Source organism: Odontomachus brunneus, unplaced genomic scaffold (assembly GCF_010583005.1).
Source record: "Odontomachus brunneus isolate Ranch 3 - 2012 unplaced genomic scaffold, Obru_v1 Obru_scaffold_066, whole genome shotgun sequence".
Classification (NCBI taxonomy): Eukaryota; Metazoa; Arthropoda; class Insecta; order Hymenoptera; family Formicidae; genus Odontomachus; species Odontomachus brunneus.
Genome location: NW_022639516.1, coordinates 750383 through 771639, shown reverse-complemented (window position 1 = coordinate 771639; position 21257 = coordinate 750383). Strand labels below are relative to the sequence as shown.

General features: G+C 32.6%; 1 protein-coding gene across 1 annotated transcript; it reads left to right on the top strand.

Moving 5' to 3' along the window:
- Window positions 1–1823: 1823 nt before the first annotated feature.
- LOC116846597 lies at window positions 1824–21249 on the top strand. Its single transcript, XM_032820646.1, is given in 17 exon segments — window positions 1824–2245; window positions 4908–5042; window positions 5171–5392; window positions 5482–5822; window positions 5908–6027; window positions 6635–6852; window positions 6914–7131; window positions 7277–7536; window positions 7631–7943; window positions 16676–17020; window positions 17380–17605; window positions 17941–18008; window positions 18239–18534; window positions 18776–18994; window positions 19310–19493; window positions 19736–20023; window positions 20159–21249. Coding segments are annotated over 17 exon segments (3729 nt in total). The 5' UTR covers window positions 1824–2227; the 3' UTR covers window positions 20417–21249.
- Window positions 21250–21257: the final 8 nt, after the last annotated feature.

The window sequence follows — 21257 nt, the reverse complement described above, 5'->3', positions numbered from 1 at the left end:
TATCGCATCTTGTCCGAGTTAAAAAAAAATAAATGTTTAAAATTTGGAAAAATGGAGTTACAAGCATCACTTGAAGCCTCATGTCTCTTTAGGTTAAAAAAATCTTATTTTTACTTTACTCTATTTACTCAATGGATTTAATTTACTTTATTTATTTTACTTTCATATTTATATTTAATTTATTTACTTTCATTCTGCAAGTCTTATTCTTGATATTTCTACGTGGCTCTATATTCTCTATATTATCTTGTCTAATATTATACTTATTTATTTCAAAGATATCCTACTCCTATCTGAACTTCAATTACTGCGGATAAGATAGTAGTTCAACATGCAGCATTTATAGGCTGCAATGCGCAGGATGGAATTCGATGATACAACCCAAGGCTAGCCGTTGCGAGGATCGATGGATTTTTCTGAACATTGGTTGCGTTCAGCAAAGAAAATTGCTTTGCAACTGTTGTAAAATTCGTGAATCTGATTGGAGTATGTTCTTAATTTTAGTTTAATCCAAGAGCATGTACCAATCAGATTCACGAATTTTACAACAGTTGCAAAGCAGCTTTCTCTGCTGAACGCAGCCATTGTATCCGACACAATGACAGAAGTAATTCAAAAGTATCTTTTTGTGCAGGTCCTTCGTGATTTATTAGAGAGCTAATCTTTTCAGTTCTCCTTAGTATAAATTTGCGCGGTGGACTGTATTTTTTCAAAGGTGCTCGGAAACGAAGAAAATATTGCTAGCATATTTGCCTTCTAAGGAAGGTTTTATGTAATTCTAAAAATTATAACGTTAATATATGTAATTATAACATTAATATATGTAACTCGTATGTATATGTTACACAAAGGAGAAATTGAGCAAGCAATTAAGCATTCACGAAGAGACATTTCAGATTAGGTTGAACTATATTTACATGTTTCCCGAGAACATCCATAGCGATTTTTCCATAGCCTTTGAATTTTTCCAAACACCGGTGCGCATTTATAAAATTTAATTATGTAAATTATCTTCTTTAAATGCATTGTTGTCTTAAATAATGGGTCTTTTAAATGTATCACTTTATAAATATATATCACGTATGTATATACCTTCCGCGTTGCCCTTCCGTCTGCGAAGTGGCAGACTTGCGTTATCGTTACATACACATCGACTAACTACAGTATATAAATATTGAATAGAGAACATACGTTTTCTCTTTGTAGCGTACCAAAGAGCATATTATAAATCACTTATTAGATCTTTCAGATGGTAAATGTGATTATTTGAAATCGCTATTAAAGTCTTCGTTTGGAGCACTTTTATTTGGTGAGTCCAGAAATACAATGTTTTTTTTTATATCCTATTATTCGATATCCTATCATGATATTATCCTATCATTTTTACGTAATATTCATTTTAACATATCACTATATTATAATTCATACTTATAATCATTTTTTAAAAGGCGCTCTTAAAAGTTCTTATCTTTCCTTATTACATTTTTATTAGTTTCAAAATTAGTTTTAAAATCATCTGCAGGTATTGTAAGGGGACCTTTAGACAACGTGGTATATAAAATGTTGTTGCAAGCAACCCTAAAATGTAAGAGCCAGAGGCATACACAAAAGACGGTACAATTTTAATCATTTCACTGCAAATATTTTGATATCAATGAAGCGTTTCTAAATTTGTCTGAAGTTGCGTAGATCTTCTATGACTCCAGAAATATTCGATAAAAGTTGGTGTCAAGTCAAATGGTATTCAGCCGTTCCTGGTCATACTGCGCGCGCATCCTCACGTGGTCATTTCCAGTTTGTATGTGTGTGTGTGAGACCCGAGCAGGCTCGAGAATTTCATGCTTAGGAGTAGAAACGATCGACCATGAGGAGCGTACGCAAGCTATCGTGTTGCTAAGAAAGACAAATCTGTGTTACTTTTGCGTGTTGCATTGCACAGTAGTAGCTAGATAAATCATCAGCAGTGGAGCTGCAACTTCTTCGAGCAGTAAGTCAGTTGCGTGTATATATGTGTGTGTGTGTATAATATTAGTGTAAGTAGTTCTTATATACGCGTTTACGAAATACAAAACATCTGTGGTATTCTTGGTCGATATGGTGACTCTGCTTCGAAATACGGAACGTCGCGCTTCTCCGCGCGATCAATGATTGACAGTTTTACGTAACACCTCGTCTGAGCAATCGAAGTCGATGCAATCGAAGTCGATACAATTGAAGGACGAACTGCATGGACACCAGGCGCGATGTATGTACACTGCGAATGTATAACTCCGCTAATTTTTAATTGAGACGCTTTAAAACTCTCTGACATCCTGGATTGAAAATTTCAGACCACCATAGCGGAAATAAATACCTTACAATAAATTTCTTCAATATTTTATGTCATAAAATGTAATTATCTCATTGCGTGATACGCATCGCGATATTTGTAAATAGCTCGCGGTCTCGAATACGATGAGTACGGCATGTGCGCGATGTGCTAATTATAATGCTAATATTTTTTAACATTCGCAAAAACGTCGTGTAAATACGTTTATCGTTAGGCCTGATCTACAATAGATGGAGTAAGGAGTAGGAGTAAGAGTAAGACGAAATGGAAATAATTTATTTCGCTTACTCTCTTACCAGCTCCTTACTTCAGCTCTTACTATTTAATTCAGGCTTACTTCATGTGATGTATACGGGCAAACTTTTATTGGAGTAAAGAAGTAAGCAAAATAATTATTTCCATTTCGTCTTACTCCTACTCCTACTCCTTACTCCATCTATTATAGATCGGGCCTTACAAGAAGACTCGAAATATTACAACGCGAGAATCAAAGTCTCGATCTTGCATGTAGAGATATCGCTTCTTCAAATAAAGAAATTTGCACCAAATTAACCGAGTCAACAATTTAGCAGATAACTAAACCACTTTTTTTCTACTATAATTAGAATTCCGATAAAATTGTCGTTCTCCTTTTGTAGGCAGTATTGAGCTTATAAATGAGCGTCACGTGATCGTTATATGCAATAAATTATTAACTATATTATAAACGAATATTACAAACGATAAATAAAATATTATAAACGAATAGTCGAAATTTATAAATATTTATAAAAGGATCTTTCTTATTTAATATATTAGAATATTACAAAGTAAGTTCTATTGCACAGCATTCTACTTCCAAGTATTATTTTATTTAATCACAGATACTTAAATTTTACAAAACATTTTACATCGGTCAGATCGCTTTTTTCCGGAATATTGTTCATGCTATTTTCAAATATATCGTCTTGTGCAAATTAGATTTAAAGTTTTATATTTGAATATAGATAATAAGTTTGAATTTGAGCACTAATAATTAAAAAAAATATATGGCACCTTTTTGTATCTATAATTTTTTTTGCGATTCTATTGTGTAGATTATTCAGCTCAACGAATAATTTTACTTTACGGAGATGTATTACTTTAAGGATTATTTACTAAAATTACTTTAAGAAGATAAATATTACTTAAATATTTAAGGAGATATATCCATTTAGCGGAATCAGAAAATCTAGTTTTTTGCGCAAGTTGTGCAATTTCAAAGTTCATCATTTTAAAAATATATTCCTGAATAGTTTCGGTTAAAAAAAATGGTGGATACTTTCAAGCGAGCGTCCTTCTAATTTTTTTTTCTAGGAATTGAGTAAGGAATTGTTTAAGTTCGAATTCAGTCAGACAAAAACCGGATAAGATTAGGATCCTTTAAAAGATAGATATCGACATTGTAAGGGTAAAAGGATAGTGATAAATATAAGTTGAACGTAACGAAAGTAAGACAGGTAACATAAGTTTCTAGAAGACGGCTGAAAAGGTAAGACCCTGTCTAAAGACCCTTTCTAAGACGATATATCAAGACGTCTTTTAAAAACTTCTGCTACCTGCCTAAAAATATGGACGAAAGAAAAACAGATTTTAGATTAATGGATGAGTTAATGCGTGATCGCAATATTTGATCATATATTATCCCAGCCAGAATTGATTTGTTGATCGATGTCGAAACGATGTCAAAAAAAGATCGAAATCGTGAAATCGACGTCGATTCGACATCGATTCGTCTCGACATTGATCGACGAATTATTTCTGGCTGAGATGGTCATCGGAAGAAATTTTAAGTCAACTGAAAAAAAGATAAAAACAAATTTAGGCAACATATTGTCGCGAAAAATGATCAGATCTGCGATAATTATATTGTTTTTTTGATTTCGCTCGGACTTTGAAATCGCAAGCGTATTCACCTTGACATGCGATTTCACACGTGTCCTGGCAAAAATAGAAATTAGAGAGTAAATAAAATGTAAACAAAGAGTGGCGGAAGTGTAAATGAAGCGCTTACAAAGCGAAAATTGAAGCATTGGAATGTAAAGCAAGCGGGTTAGATTAGGTTAAGATATTAAATACGTTTGCTTTACGTTCCGATATTTCAATTTACGCTTTGTAAGCACTTCACTTATACTTCTTGTTTACACTTTATTTACTCTCCAATTTTTATTTTTGCCAGGGTGACATCGCACTTTTAATGAAAAATTTTGCTGACAGTGGTTTTGATAGACATAAATATTGGTCAACGAGTTTTTTACAGATTCTTAGGACATGAAGCGCATTAATAAGTTTGAACATCGGATGTTGCAATAACTTCATTATTTCATCTTATCCCTGTAACATTCCAGGGCTACATACGGGAAGAATTAAATTTTAACGGTTCCTCTGAATAATATACTCCTTAAAATAAAAAGTAAATATATTTTTATTTAAGCCATTATCTTAGATCTGAAGTTATTGAGAATTACTTATATAAAATCCAAAGTTATATTACAAAACTGCAAATGTATAACTCCGCTAATTTTTAACTAAGACTCTTTGAAACTATATTCTGGATTAGAAACTTCAGACCACCATGGCGGAAATAAATACCTTACAATGGGTTGACTACCTCGTCATAGTGATTATGTTGGGTATAAGCGTAGGAATTGGTATTTATTACAAATTCAGCGGAGGTCGCCAAAAAACCATGGAGGTACGTTGTTATTTAATATAGTTACTTAACATAATTAAATCATTCTTTTATGTACTTTTATAAATACTTTAAAGGAACGTCCTCTTTCTCACTATGTCTTTTACAACAATATATCATTATTTGCACAGGAATACTTCATTGCGGATCGATCAATGAGTATTATACCAGTCGCCATTGCTTTGGTAGTATCTTTCATGTCTGCCATTACATTGCTTGGCGTATCCGCCGAAAATTACACTTTCGGGACGCAGTTTGTGGTAATAAACGTATCATATTTAATAGGAACAGTGATGATATGCTACGGATTTTTACCAGTATTTTTCAAATTGCAAGCGACTAGTGCTTACGAGGTAAGTCGTTACATTATAATGAAAAATATCGTTTATAACCGCTTACAGATGCCGATAATACATATTTGAAGATATTATATACGTTTTAGTATTTAGAAAAGCGTTTCGGAGTAAGAACTAGGATGATGGCTAGTTTTGTTTACTGGATTCAACTGCTTTTGTACTCAGGAGTGGTGCTTTATGCCCCTTCTTTAGCTTTGGAAGCGACTACCGGAATTCCGAAGAATACCAGTATCATTATTATCGGTGTCATCTGTGCCTTTTATTCAACTATAGGCGGTATTAAGGCTGTACTAATAACCGATGTATTTCAAGCCTTACTTATGTTCGCCGCTGTGTTTACTGTTATCGGCATAGCTGTAAGAGACACGGGAAGCTTGTGGCAAATATGGGAGATTGCAAAACGTGGACAACGAATCGAGTTTGATAGGTAATTGTATTTATCTCATCTATCAGCTGCACGAATTTGGGCATTTATTTTATACTGATATCTTATTCTATTTTTTGTGTATCAGTTTTTCTCTGGATCCGACAGTTCGTCACACTTGGTGGTCCCTCGTTATCGGTGGTTTGTGTACCTTTTTGTCGCTTTATGGTGTAAATCAAGTTCAAATACAGCGTATGTTAACCGTGAAGTAAGTTTACATTGTATTATTAGCTTATTTGTCTTTCGGATTAAAACCGGATTTTTTTGTGCATTTACAATATTTTATGAGCATTTCACTATGTATTATTTGAATAGACATTTATACAACAGTATATATATATATATATATATATATATATATATATATATATATATATATATATATATATATAAAGCCAATTTAGAAATATCTGTATATTTGCACGCTAGGAATAAAATAGATTTAATTATTTTTGATGATATAATTACTAATATATGTTACATATAACACATACTATTATATATAAATAATTATATTATAATTTTTTATAAGATATATATATATATATATATATATATATATAAGAAAGAGAAGAATACAGTTAATAATTGTGGACAATTTTTGTAGACATTGTGCTATTATTATTAATATGTTTTATTATTTTTTTATTTGTCTTGTTTTATTGCGTGTAAAAGACGGTAATATAATACCCATGAAATACTTTATTTGCTTTATTTAAGTAAATAAATTTAATTATTTTTATTGCTATTATTCTGTTAATGTTATGTTTGTGCTAATTATAAGAAATTAAATTAAAAGAACTTTTTTTTTTCAGAAATATAAAGACTTCGCGAAAAGCTTTATGGTTATCATGGCCTATTCTGACAATGCTGTCAATGTCAACCTGCTTCTCAGGATTAGCAATATATAGTAAATACTATAATTGCGATCCAAGTCTGCAGAAGAGAATTACTACACCTGATATGCTTATGCCATTGTATGTTATGGACACAATGTCCGACCTACCCGGCTTGCCAGGCCTTTTCATTGCAGGTAATGTTTCTGCATCAATGCAACAGTAATTTTCTCTTAACACATTCTACGTATTTTTCAGGTATTTTCAGTGGTGGCCTCAGTTCGATTTCAGCAGCTTTGAATTCTCTGGCTGCGGTGACGTTTGAGGATTACGTGAAACCTATATTCAGCAAGTTCCTCAAACGCGAGATTACCCCCGCGAGATCAACTGCTATAGCTAAACTGCTCGTTCTTACGTTCGGCGTTATTTCCATAGCTCTGGCATTTTTAGCGCAACTACTGGGCGGAATTCTCCAAGTAAGTATCAATAAAATAAAAAAAAAACGAGCGTTATGGAAATAGTAAGAGTAAAGTAAGATTGTTACAATGAGTCCAGTTTATTTTAATATCACGTGTAAATAAGTTGATTTATGTCAGTAACGAGTTTTCTTCGGTCACACAGGCTGGTTTGACCATTTTTGGAGTGGTTGGTGGACCATTATTAGGCGTCTTCACGCTTGGTATGGGCACGGAATCGGCGACAGAAAGTGGTGCTCTTGTCGGTGGTTTAACTTCGCTCGCGTTTGTATTCTGGATAGCTTTCGGACAACCGCGACCGATGCCTCCCATATTACCGAGGTCCATCGAAGGCTGCATCGCGAATGATTTTATGAATACGACAGTTTTAGAAAACATAACAATGTCGACGACAGAACTGCCCGGGTGAGTGTCGCTGAATAAACATGCCGTACACTACGTACATTATGCGCAGGATGTATCACTATTTAATAACTTGTTACATTTTTTCTCTTTTCAGAAATATTGATGACAGCTCGTATTTTTATTTGTACCGCATTTCATATATGTGGTACTGTCCTTTAGGACTCGTAATAACGTTGGTACTGGGTCTGATTGTCAGCAACGTGACTCGTTTATTCTCTAAACACCACAATGACGACTTAGATCCTGATTTATTCTTTCCTGTCGTGTCGAGAAGGATACGTGCCAGACAACGTGGCGATGTAGCAAGCAACGAAACGACAAATTATGTGATGAAGAGGATGAATTCTTCAAACGACGGAAATTATGAGGACGACAATTTCGAACTTGTCGCAAAACTTTAACGGATAGTTTTTTTAATTTTTTTTAAATTTAGGATAGTAGATGCTAGACATTCCGTAGAGTATTTAGACATATTCGGTGAAGTTAAATTTGACTAAAACTCGAATCGAACTTTTTATCTAACTCAATATTTTTTTTAGACAATTTATAGAAAAAATAGTATATTGCTACTTCATGGGACCTAAATGAATCTGAATGTGGCGAGGTAACGGACAATATTGGAAAAAGACTTGTAGCGAATTGTTTTATTCACGATCTTAAAGTATATTAGAGTATATTTATAGATAATTCTCATAGATAACTCGGATTTGTGTATACAATTTTCCGCAATATTGCATTAGTTTTTTAAACATTATTTCTAATACATTTTTTAAGCTAAATAATTTTATCACAAACGTCTTCCACACTGCGTTCGTACTGCCAGTTTAAACTGTCTGATTAATAGTTTGTACGAAATGCGTACATTTTTTCCGGGAATGTTATGCACTTTGTACGTAAATTTCTCAGTGAGACATATCTGTACACGCGTAGTATTTCAATAATGAGTTTTTGTGTATTAAATATCTATAATTATGTACTTGAAAGAAATCTACCTCCTTAGGATTCTGGACGATACTTACGATTATAAGCTAGTGAAAAAGTAGGTATAAAGCGTATATGTTACATTAGTAACGCATACAACTAGTAACTATAATAATTGAATTTATAGAGAGAAAAGATTGAAACGTTATTCAATTTTCTATAAGTGAGACTGTTTAGCATGTTTGAATTAGACATTTGACTTAGTCAAAGTTTTTACTAAAAATTTGACTATTTTAATAACATGACGTCCACTGTACTTGTTGCTGTTATCTGCATTTAAGAACTTAAATGTATTACGATCTTGCAAACAAATTTAGAAATTAGAGACTTTATTTACGAATTTTCCTATGAAGGTTCCTACAAAATTTTTTATTAAGTATATATGGTATTGGTGGGGCTATTAATATATTTAGTGTGAAAATTTATAAGAGACGTAACACAATACTGTGTTGTACTTAAAGGCATGTACAAGACAAGTTCATTTGTGTGTACTTGCGGCTTCTCTAGCGCGAATGTAATGTTTAGTGAATAAATTGTCTTTGCTATTTCACGATGTCGTTTCATTATTATGCATTATTATTCTACGCAGTAGAATTTTGCGCTATATTTAGCGACGATAATCGGCGTTATTTATCATAATAACACTTCATTAAAATATGAATAGTCCTCGAGATGTGATGTAATCGTTATAATATGTGATTACCGGGAAGATACGTCGTATTTCGTGCGATTAGTATTTCGCATTTAGAATTCTGAGTAATCATTTGAACTTATAACAGAAATGATGATTTTAATGTTTAAGAACGAATTTCCTTGGATTGTTGTAAATTTGCGCTTAGAACTTTCTCCTGCTCACTAGAAATCCCAAGGTACTTTGTAGGCAGAAATTATCTTTACACTTTGGTATTTCAACCTTATTATCTAATCTATAATTGTAAGAGAAACAGTTCGACTGTATTTCTTGATAAAAATGAAAGAGGTTTCTCTTTTCCTATTCTTTTCGATTTTTTTTTTTCTATTCGTGGTCTGAGCGTCATACTAGGCTCAACCATCTATTAAAGACGTTCTCCAAGTTTTCTCCGACAGAATGATAAAAATGCAACCTGACCTTATCTGAAAAGATGAGACATATGAGATAGTAGTGGGGAAGAAACGAAGGTAGCCGCGGAAAGCTTTTAGTTCGTTCGGATTGACACGCCAGATTGAACCAACGTCGACCAGTTGAAACCAGTTTCAATTTATGCGTGTCCGCTGGACCGCCGATCGACGGGGCTGTATGGACCCTTTTTAGTTATATTTCCACTAAAACGTGTCGACATATAAAGCACAGCGTGCCGACACGTGCAATTTCTCCTTGGACCGGGTGACGTTCATTAATGTCCAATTAAATCATCAACGGAGTCTGCATCAACTGATGCCGCTCTTCGTCTTCGTCGGAATCAAATGTCTCAATAATATGTCGCGCGATGATTCACTTCCTTAAACATGTATTAACGTAGACACGTCCTCTGTTTCGAGGTCTCTCATAATTTATGATACAATTCTATCATAATCTTGTGATTTACGACAAACGGGAAGAGACTTATAGTTTATATAGATTTTGTAAGAACTTGTCCAACTTCATATCTAATCCGACTATTGTTTCGAAAAACTAACAAATAGAAAGTGTGTGATGCAAAGTCTATTAATTTTAAAATTAACGCTCGGCATTAATCGACATGCCAGGAACAAAGATAATCTGTTGCAATTTTTATTCGTAGGATATCGATGTAAGATAAACACGCTATTGTTTATTCTTCAAATTGAATTTTCTCTACAATCATTTGTCAAATTCTTGTTCTACTTTATTTGATGGGTAATTTGCAATATTTATAAGCATAAGCGGCAAGTATACTCTCATACCCAGCAAACACAGAATATAACAGCATATAACATAGACGTAACATACGTCCATGTTATATATATGTTATATAGCAGTTATGTCTGTGTTTATTGGGTATATAGCATAACAAACATTCTCTGTATTCATATATATACCATATACTCTCTATTATAGCATGATACTCTCATAATTTCTTTAAATCGAGTTTCCATTTAATTTCCAAAAATGTCGCGATTGTATTGTTGTCTAAATAATGATTTCTTATTACAATTATTATTTATATCTTTTTTGCTATTATATTTACGTTTGATGTGTCAGGATGTGTTTGTATATTTCTCACATTAGTGATACTAATGTAGATAACTAATTTCATAGAAACAGCTCTTAAATAGCATTCTGATCGTATGTTATACGACAATATAACGTTAAGTGTAACTTTCATTTTAAGTATTAACTAGGACACATAAACAGAAACATATACAGTGTTATTTCAGATTGTGAATCAGACGACATCATCGATGGCATCGATGGCACATGCCGAAAACTATAAAGAAATATCTGAAATATACAGATAGAATATACGAAATTTTAACTCGAAATTATCTCCTGTTTCATAGTAGATATGAGACCATAATAGATACGAGATCTTAGATAGTAAGATACGAAATCAAAAACAATACATTGAATTTGTCTATCTTCGATGTGTCAGTGTGATATATCTTCTTGTGTAATGTGTTATTTATTAGGCCCAAACGAATGAAGAAGCATTTTAGTTCACGCGACATGATTCGTCACGACAATTTTGATCAAGAACAACTTGTTATTGTGTCTTTTAAATAAATATTTCATGGTTTTGTGATATTTGTGCAATATTTTGTGATTAATATTTCTGGAGGTTAAGGTGCACTCTGTTGAGATTCGTATAAATAAAAGGTAATATATATATATAGGTAATAATAATAATTAAAGATTGAAAAATATTTTTCTTCTCGTTATATTAGATAAAATAGCAGATTCTTGGAGAAACTTGGGCGCTTATTATTTTTTGAAGCGAAGTTATTTACTTTTGAGAAAAATTTAACGTCGGTTTTACTTTTTAAATATTTCTCGATTATTGACTTCAAGAATTGCATTTTTGTGTTAGCAATTTCCGTCTTTGAACTCGTGCAGGATCTATGATTAAAATGAAATAGAGAGAAATCGAGCAGTCTCTCTTATATATCTTTACGTGTTACTTACATAATTATCGCGTGTTCAAAGAGTATATCACTTAAAGGGATTTCACTGCATTAGTATGCAAAGAACTGTTACTTTTTTCTTCATATTTGCGTCGAATATGGACTTTACCTCAATTCATCTTGAGAAATTCACGGAAATATTCAACGTCGAAAACATGACAGTTAAAACGACAATTAAGTCAAAATGCGCTGCAATTTAAGTCGTAAGTGGTTTACCGTATGCATATAAATTGATCGCATTAAAATGCTTTACTATTCTTCGAGGATTTTATTTGATGTTATCTGGTTATATCTGGCGGCAACTGACTATACTTAGTGTCTTGGAAGTTGCGCTCTTTTGCTACGAAATAACAGAAAGTTTCAACCAGCAATTAAGAAGATTTGACTTTTTCGATGTGTCCAAAAACTGATGGTATACTTGTATTAAGTAAATCGCGCGAAAATTGGTCTCTAAAGATTTTTTTAGAATGAATTTATATATATAAACGAATTAATGCCTAATTAGTTTTTCTCATGCCTTCTTATATTTGTGCTTTTCACGCACACAAACGCAACAAATATTGATACTATCAGGTCACCTTATCAATAATCAGTTCAATATCACTGTAAGCTCAAGATTATTGTCTTAATCGATTTCTGCAATTTAAATGAGAATGACGTATATCCTTATATCTGGTAGAAATCTCCTGTCTACCTAGGTTTGTTTACCATCCTGTAAACCGTAACCGGTTAGATGTGGACTTATCTGGACACTTGACATGTTTTTCGCACGTGTTGTGAATTACATTGGACATACGCCATCGGTTTCTCGAGCTTACATCGTGGATCAATGTTTTGCAAAAACAGAAATTATATAAAATATTGAAAATTAGGACGTAACGTCTGGGAGAGTGATATTAAAAGCGCGATATTTATTATCTGATATAAACGCCGCACGGTTCGAACAGTGGTGAAATAAATGATCAGATAAATTAAATTGATATATTTTCCGTATATATATATTTCTCGTGATCACTAATACGGATTAATACAAAGAATTGACACAGACAAACGTATGTCAAATGTAAAGACATCATGCGAGAATGTGAATTAACATATTTACTGTGTCTATCAAAAATCACGATAACGTTCGAACATTACCAATATAATAAAAAAGGAACTTTATGAAAAAGAAGAGAAGAATATTTCCTCTTGTGTCAATCTAAAATTCAAACACTAGTCTAAAAAATTCAAACAATCTAAAATTACAAACGCCAACCAACCAGTATGGTTGGAGAAACAAGTATAGACGAAATTGTCAAAATATTATTCGTACATTTGTTTCGGGAAACTTTGTTTGTGACACTTAAATAGTTTTTACATAAAACTCACTCGCAATGAAAGAGTGTATTAATTAAAAAATTAGAAATTATGCATATTTTTTTATTGCATTATTAAATAACTGATAACGAAAAAATTGAGATATAAGATAAGATATGAAATATAAAAGAATGACGCAAAACTGAATAAACTGCTTTTCAAGCATCAATAAGGCAAATTAAAAATTTAATTTTATAATAATGTATATCATTATTTTTGCATTATTATTATTTTTTTGCGCACATTATTATTTTATTATAATCTTATCAAAATATTTCCTGCTCATAATTTCGGCTCATAATTATGTCCAGAACATAATTTATTAGCGGTTTTGAATGCATTAGGAGCCAGTGCGTACAGGATGTAATCGAGGACAGGCATTTTTTGTATCTTTTGTATATTTTTCGTCACGCAAGATAAATTATGCGCGACAGATTAAAAAAATCAGGTATATCCGCTGAAGAAGGAAATCACTTGAGTTATTTAAGAGACTCTGTTTGTTATTTATACAGTGTTTCCTCATCGTATTCTACTCCAATTTCAAATCTGTGTAGTCATTTATAATAATTATTGTGTGATTATGTTGGAAAATATTATATAAAAATTGCAGGAATAATAAGTGGTCAATTATTATCGTCGACGTGCTACGATGACGACGATTATTATTACTGTTTTGATGAGTTCCTCTTATATTGAAACTGGTCAAACGTAGTAGTAGGGGGATGGTTCGTATAAAGGCGCACACGTGACAATTAACACGATCAGTCTCGAATCCGTACTCCGTTTAATCTGTCGTTCTGAGTCCCTTCACGGCGGAAGCCGGAAAGCGGATATTGCAATCGTGAGCTCGCGTTCTGTGACAAAATCTCGAGATTTACGGTCTCGCGATTACGAAGACCGCGGGTCCTATTAAACAAAACAAGCAGACTCGCAGGAGGGCGAGGTTTCGGTCGAAGGAAGCTATCAGCCGATCATATATGCGTTACGTTAGGAAAACGAGTAAAATCATTCAACTGCAATTTCGCACGTTCCTATCGGTCGGTACTCGCGATTAAGCGTTATTAAGCGCTAAAACTTCCGTTTTGTACATAGACTTCCAGAAAAAGTGGGTGATCTGTTCCACGTTTTGAAAGAGGCGGTAAGAGGTGAGATTTAAGATCTTCTTTCTTAATCCTAAAAGAAAATAGATAAATTGAAAATAAATGATATTTACCTTACCGAATTAAGAATCAGTTGATCTATAAAATTAGCGATTTATTTCCGAAGACTCGCGTTGAATTTCGCCGCGTAAAAAATTTTGGTTCATATGCGAAATAATTAGTTTATAATGACATTTTTTAAATTTATTTATTTTTGGCTTAAATGTTCATGTATATGTATATATTTTTTAGTACATATATGTAACAACAATATCGTAAATAGTTATTGCGCTAACAGATTAACATTTTCCAAGCTTTCTCTGCGTGACGATTTCTCGCAGTGCATACAAAAATGCTCAGAGTAACACTTGGAAACAATTACACATATATAACCGTAAACAATTCGCTTAACTATGTAATTTATATGTAATTTATAATATTTATTTCGATCGCGTATTTGTTATCATGACATTCTGTACCTTTAGAGTAAAATTGACAGAATTCAGAAATGGTGTAAGCAATATAAAAATATTATAATAAAAAATATAATTATTGATAGTAAAAAAAGTAGAAGCAAAACTTATATGCCTTAACGTTAGAATATTGCATATAATGTTTGTTCTCGCGAAGCATTATTTAATCAGTAATTATTGTTACATTTTTAAAAGCAACTTTAATACATATGTAATAAAATGCAAGGGGATGAAAATATTATCACTGTATAGTTCAATTTGTTGTAAAAATTTGGCAAAAGAATGTTGTAACAGAAACGTGAGAGATTACCATATGTTTTCTGTATTAGTCAGAGTACAGTTTGACGTGAGAACTAACCGGTTTTAACCAGAGATCCAATAGTCAAACCAGTTAAAACAGTATCTTAATAATGATCGAGAAATAGTGTCGTTAGTGACGATATTGTTACCGATATAGATTGGTAATTATTATAATTAGGATTATATGATTATAAAAATTTAAATTAACGTGAATGGTGAAAGGTCAATTGATATATAACAGTTCGTCGCAAGTGATTATAATCACTTGCAACAAAATAATTATTATTAAAAATTATCAATCGAAGGGAATGATCGAAATTATATTTTTCCGTTATTTTCATTTTTTTTTAATTTATACAAATTTTATAATTAACTATAATTAGAAACAATAATCAGTAATAAATCAATTTAGCACTTTTACACGTTCATAATTGTACCTTAAAATTAATAAAATTATTTTTAAACTCTCTTTCTCTCTCTCATTTTCTCTCATATATCTATTATATTAAAACTATACTAATAAATTAGAAAAATGTTTAAGCATATCGTAATATATATCTTTGATATAAATAGTAAAATTCAAGGTGACTGGTCAAACGAAAGAATCGATTGAGACGATGTTATATATCAATTTACAGGAGTAATGTTGAAGCGTTGTTAAATTATTGTTAAATAATTTCCCAGATAGTTTGTCTCTATATTACACACACACACACATATACACACGCACGCACGCACGCACGCACACACGCACGCACGCACACACACATATATATATATATATATATATATATATATATATATATATATGCCGCATAATACAGATATTTTCTTGTTAATAATTTTTGCCAGTAAGTATTTCTATTTATGATTAGATGATTAGAATATTGGTGTATCAAAGTACTTTATTATATACATAATAAACTTTATTAATAACTTTATTAATTATATAATATTTTATTATATACATAATAAACTTTATTAAAAATTTTATTAATTATATAATATTTTATATATACATAATAAACTTTATTAATAACTTTATTAATTATATAATACTTTATTATATACATAATAAATTTTATTAATATGCGATAATAATGTAACTATTATTTAATTTTTAATTCGTTTTCGTAAATATACGTAAATATAAGCATGTGTAAAGTTAAGTATACATAAGTATACTTGTACTGTACTTATACTTATATTTATGTATAAGTATACATAAGTATACATAAGTACATAAGTATACATAAATATAAGCCATAAATTTGTTGAATATATATAAGTTGAATATACATAGGTCTGTGAATTTAAATGCAACGGCAATTTAAATACGTTTAATACAGTATACGTTTAATAAGCGCATAATAAGCGTTTAATAAAGCGTTTAATACATTGCATAAGCGCTACGTCAACAACTTTATCTTTATATTATGCAAACTAAAGTCACAATTATTATTTACTTTTAATCTATTTTAACATACTAATTTTTCTTCACATATCAAAATTATTTTATGAATAACATGTGTAAAAGAAATATTAAAGGCGTCACGAGTATTACTTTCGATCGACTTATAAGGCGAAAATCTAGCGGAACATTAAATATCTTCATAACAAAATTATTAAATTTCGATTAAAGTGTCTTTGAAATCGTCGAATTGTATACATCTTTGAACTTGCGAATTTTTTGTTCGAATCTGCCTTATATCGCGGAATCGATATCGTAGAAGAATATGAACACAGAATATGCAAAATTATTGACAGATTCCATTCGAAATGCGGCCGCATCTTCTTGTCCTATTCTTCTTCCTCTCCGTGTCGTCTGCGGAGCAACGACACGTTAAGAGCGACGAGGAGAAGTGTCACGAAGAGCATCCGATCTTGCTCTACTATTTCTCATGGGCGGATTACACAGTGCTCGCAATGATGCTGATCATCTCGAGCTTAATCGGTACCTTCTATGGCTTCTTCGCCAAAAAGCAGGAGACCAGCCAGGACTTTCTGCTGGGCGGGTCTAGCATGGGCACATTTCCCACCGCGATGTCGTTGGCCGCCAGTTTCATTACAGCTATTGAACTTCTGGGAAATCCCGCGGAGATGTACAAACAGGTGCGATGATTGTACGATTTGAAATTATAATATTTCGCACATTCACATTATAATCAGCGTTCGTGTTGAAGACAGTGTAGTTTGCTGTCTGAAAAGATATGTTAAATTGATTCTCAAATATATAACTTTCGTTTTATCTTCGTACGAAATATTTTACAATTGTGCCTAATCTATAATATCTATTCGTTACTACTAATAACTAATTTAGAAACATAGATCATTGACTTGTATTTTCTTTTCCTGTGAGAATCATTAATTTGTATTTTCTTTTTCTGTGAGACAAAAATTGGTATTTGTTAGGAGTCAACATTTGAATCAAACTATTGACTCAACGTAATGCATCATATTAAAATTTTCAGGGTACTCAATACTGGATGATCTGCGTCTCTTTCATACTCGTGGTGCCGATCACCTCTTGGTTCTACTTGCCAGTGTTTATGAAATTAAGACTGACTTCGAGCTACGAATATCTGCATCTGCGTTTCAATCGCAGTTGCGGATTGTTGGCGAGCGCACTATACATGTTGCAAATGGTGTTGTACACGTCGGTAGCTGTGTATGCGCCTGCGTTAGCGCTAAGTCACGGTAAGTAATCATATGTCAATAATAAACTCATTAAGTTAATTAGTTTTGAATGTATAAATGTGTAGAAAATATCATATGTCATCAATTTAATCTAATTTAAATGGTCAACAATTTTTGTCCTATATCACCCTATTCCTTTTTTAATTGTTTTTTTTGTCATTTAGAGTTATAATATTTCAATCTTAAGAAATAGGAAGATTCATTTGTAAATAAACTATTTTTTATCACAGTTCAGCGCGTCTCACGGTTGATTTCTTAGCATCTCTTTGAGTTAATCAACTCGCGACAGATCACGTTAATCTTAAAACAATTAAATGATATTTTTTGATTTATAGTCACGGGCCTGAATACTTATATAGCCGTTACTCTAGTCTACGTAGTCTGCATTTTCTACGCTTCGCAGGTTCGTGATATTTACACATAATTAAATAATCTATCGTATATCTAATAATTTTAATCATACTTCTCGCCTAACTAATAAAACGAATTTTTATTATCAAAGAACATAATTTTTTGTCCAGCATAATGAAATTCTGCTAAGTTATCATGGAAGGAAAGAAATAAGTTCTTTTCTTCCATGATAACTTGAATCTCACCTAAACGATGTAACGTATGCTGTCGTTATCGTAATAGGGTGGCATGAAAGCCGTAATCATGACCGACACGTTCCAAGCCGCCGTTCTTATCGGTTCGTTGTTCCTCATCCTGGGTTATGGACTGAGTTGGGCGGGCGGGATGGAGCTCGTTTGGCAGGACAACGTGAAGTCCGGAAGAATAGAGTTCTTTAACATGAATCCTAATCCGACGGTACGACACAGCTTCTGGAGTGTCGTCGTCGGTGGTACCGTCTATTGGCTCACTATGTTCTGCAGCAACCAAGCGTCCGTCCAAAAGTATCTCAGCGTTGAGACCATCTCGCAAGCGAGAATGTGAGTCCTCTGATTTATTAAGTAGTAAAACGCAAAATCTAATAGAATTTAAATCTAAAAGAAAGAAAAAAGATTTGAGCAATAAGAATTAGTGTGCTTTTGAGTTACATTGGTGCAGCATTTTCAAAAATAAAAAATCTGCTTTCTTTTATTGTTTTATCGTTACTTTTTCACGAGTAACGGCTCGATGTGATTGAATAATATTCTATATTTTAAGAAAGACCTTATTCTCATATTACAGAGCACTATGGGTGTCCGCTTTCGGCATGATTCTAATTTATAGCGTAAATTTCCTAACTGGAATGGTGCTGTATAGCACGTACAAAGACTGCGATCCATTGACCGCCGGATACATAAACAGCCAGGATCAATTGCTACCACTATATGTAATGAATTTTATGGGAAGTCTTCGTGGTGTACCTGGATTCTTTGTGGCTGGAATCTTTGCTGCCTCTCTAGGGTACGTAGACTAGACGTGAAAGAGATGACGTAAATCTTTTCGAAGTAGATTAAAATCTTTGTTATGTAAAATCATTAATTGCGTACACGATAGAGATTGTTAATTTTCTGATGTTATATGATGGTCATATAAATATTTTTGTCTTTAATAAAATTTCTACACACACACACATCGTGTTTTATGAAACTTGGAAGTAGAGAAAGATAGAGAGAGAGAGAGAGAAGGTGCATTCTTACGAAATATTCTTTGTGAGCAAAGATAGAATTTGTCTAAAGCAGAATAAATTGAACTTAAAAGTATCTTGAATAATTTCAGAACAGTTGCAAGTGCCTTGAATTCTCTAGCGGCGATAACTTGCGAAGATATTCTTCGCGGGCTCTTCCACATGGAAATGCCGGCAAGTAAAGGCGCCATTTATGCCAGATGGATTAGCATATGTTTCGGAGTTATTAGCTTTGCACTAGTCTTCGTTGTTGAACGACTTGGTAGCGTTTTACAAGTAAGTCACGAATTTCGCTACATCGCTTGCGAGTTTAATTGTTCATTGTCGTTCAGTAAATGTAACATAAATTTTAAATTATCTCATTATGCAGTTCTGTTATATGACAATTCTTTTATGTATCTTTCCTTCTGTTCTAAAAGCTGATCTAGATCTCTTTTTATAATATCCAAATTTACAAATCTGCTGTTACGTTTAACAGTTTAAACTTGCGTTATTAATTAACAAATCATCGTTCTTAGGTTGCATTGTCTTTCAATGGCATGGTTGGTGGTGTAACTCTGGGACTGTTCTCCTTGGGTATGTTTATACCGTGGGCCAATGCTAAAGGGGCAATCGTAGGTGCTATCACGAGCTTGATAGTCGTTTTGTGGATCGGATTAGGCGCTCAAGTTGCTGCTATAAATGGACAGATTCATTTGGACGGTAAGTCCATATCGATCAAAGAGTGTCCTTGCATAAACGAGACTGTAAAAGACGCCTTTGAGCAATTCAAACATTCTGATGATGAAGTTTTAGCTGTATACAAGGTGAGTATTTTGGTTTTGCTTTTATATTGTCTTTACATATGATATTAAATTATTTTGTACATCTCTTCATGCGAGATCGAGAGGAACGAGAGTTTTTTTCACTATTCAGTGAATAATCAATGTCTTGACTTTCAGACTAGTTACTTGTGGTACAGCGCGATTGGATGCATGTTGACCATGCTGGTGGGAGTGGCGGTGAGCTTCATCACGGGTGTTCAGAATCCCGCTGATGTCGACCAAGATTACTTGAGTCCACCGATTGCTGCCCTGTTCCGTATACAGACAAAACCTTGCGCCTCCATGAACCGGATGCAAGGTATTGTGAATTTGGGCCTGGAACAGGATGAGAAGCCCCAACAAGTGCAAATGGATACTAGCAAGAGTCCGCAATGATCTTCGCGAGACTCTTCGAAGAGTCCGAGAAGAGAGAAACTGTCGAGAGGATGTCGCCGTGAAGTAGCCGTAATAAAGTGCACTTGTGATACACGTCTTGAATTAAATGATACTTACGAGATCAATAAAATTCTTTTTTAGCACGTGTTTTATACGGTGACGATCGAGAAACGATTATATAGTAGTAACAACACGATAGAATATTTGTTTCTAGGAACGATTCTCGTTCGTTGAAGCTTTTATATATATATATATATATATATATATATATATATATATATATATATATATATATATATAGCAGGAAATTTAATAATATTTAATAGAGAAAAATGAGAATGTCTCATATGAAAGAATTAATTGAGAGGATAGAAATGGCAAATGGTAATAATTTGTTTTACAGAGAAACACATGAGTGATATTATTACCGGAATGATGATTGTTTACTGACTGATAATATGATATAATTTGTATAAATTATTCACGTATAGTATCCATGTCAATGATACTTTATGCGTTACATCAAGAAAATACTTTCGATGTAATCGATTATTTATTTCACAAAATATTTCTTTTTATCTTGCATAAAAAGAAATTATTGACATTCTTATGATACTATAATCGAAACTATAATGTTACTTATCCCAGAGGTATTTTACAACTTAAATATCACTAAATATCACGAGTAGTATGAAAAGAATTATCTAAATCCAATTTTGTTTGGAACGACTAGACTTTGTATCAGAATGGTCTTTTATATATCTTGCGCATCTCAGCTTTTTCACAAGTGTGTATAGTTGAGAATTTCAGTATTAAAAATATTTCCTTATCGATATTCCGT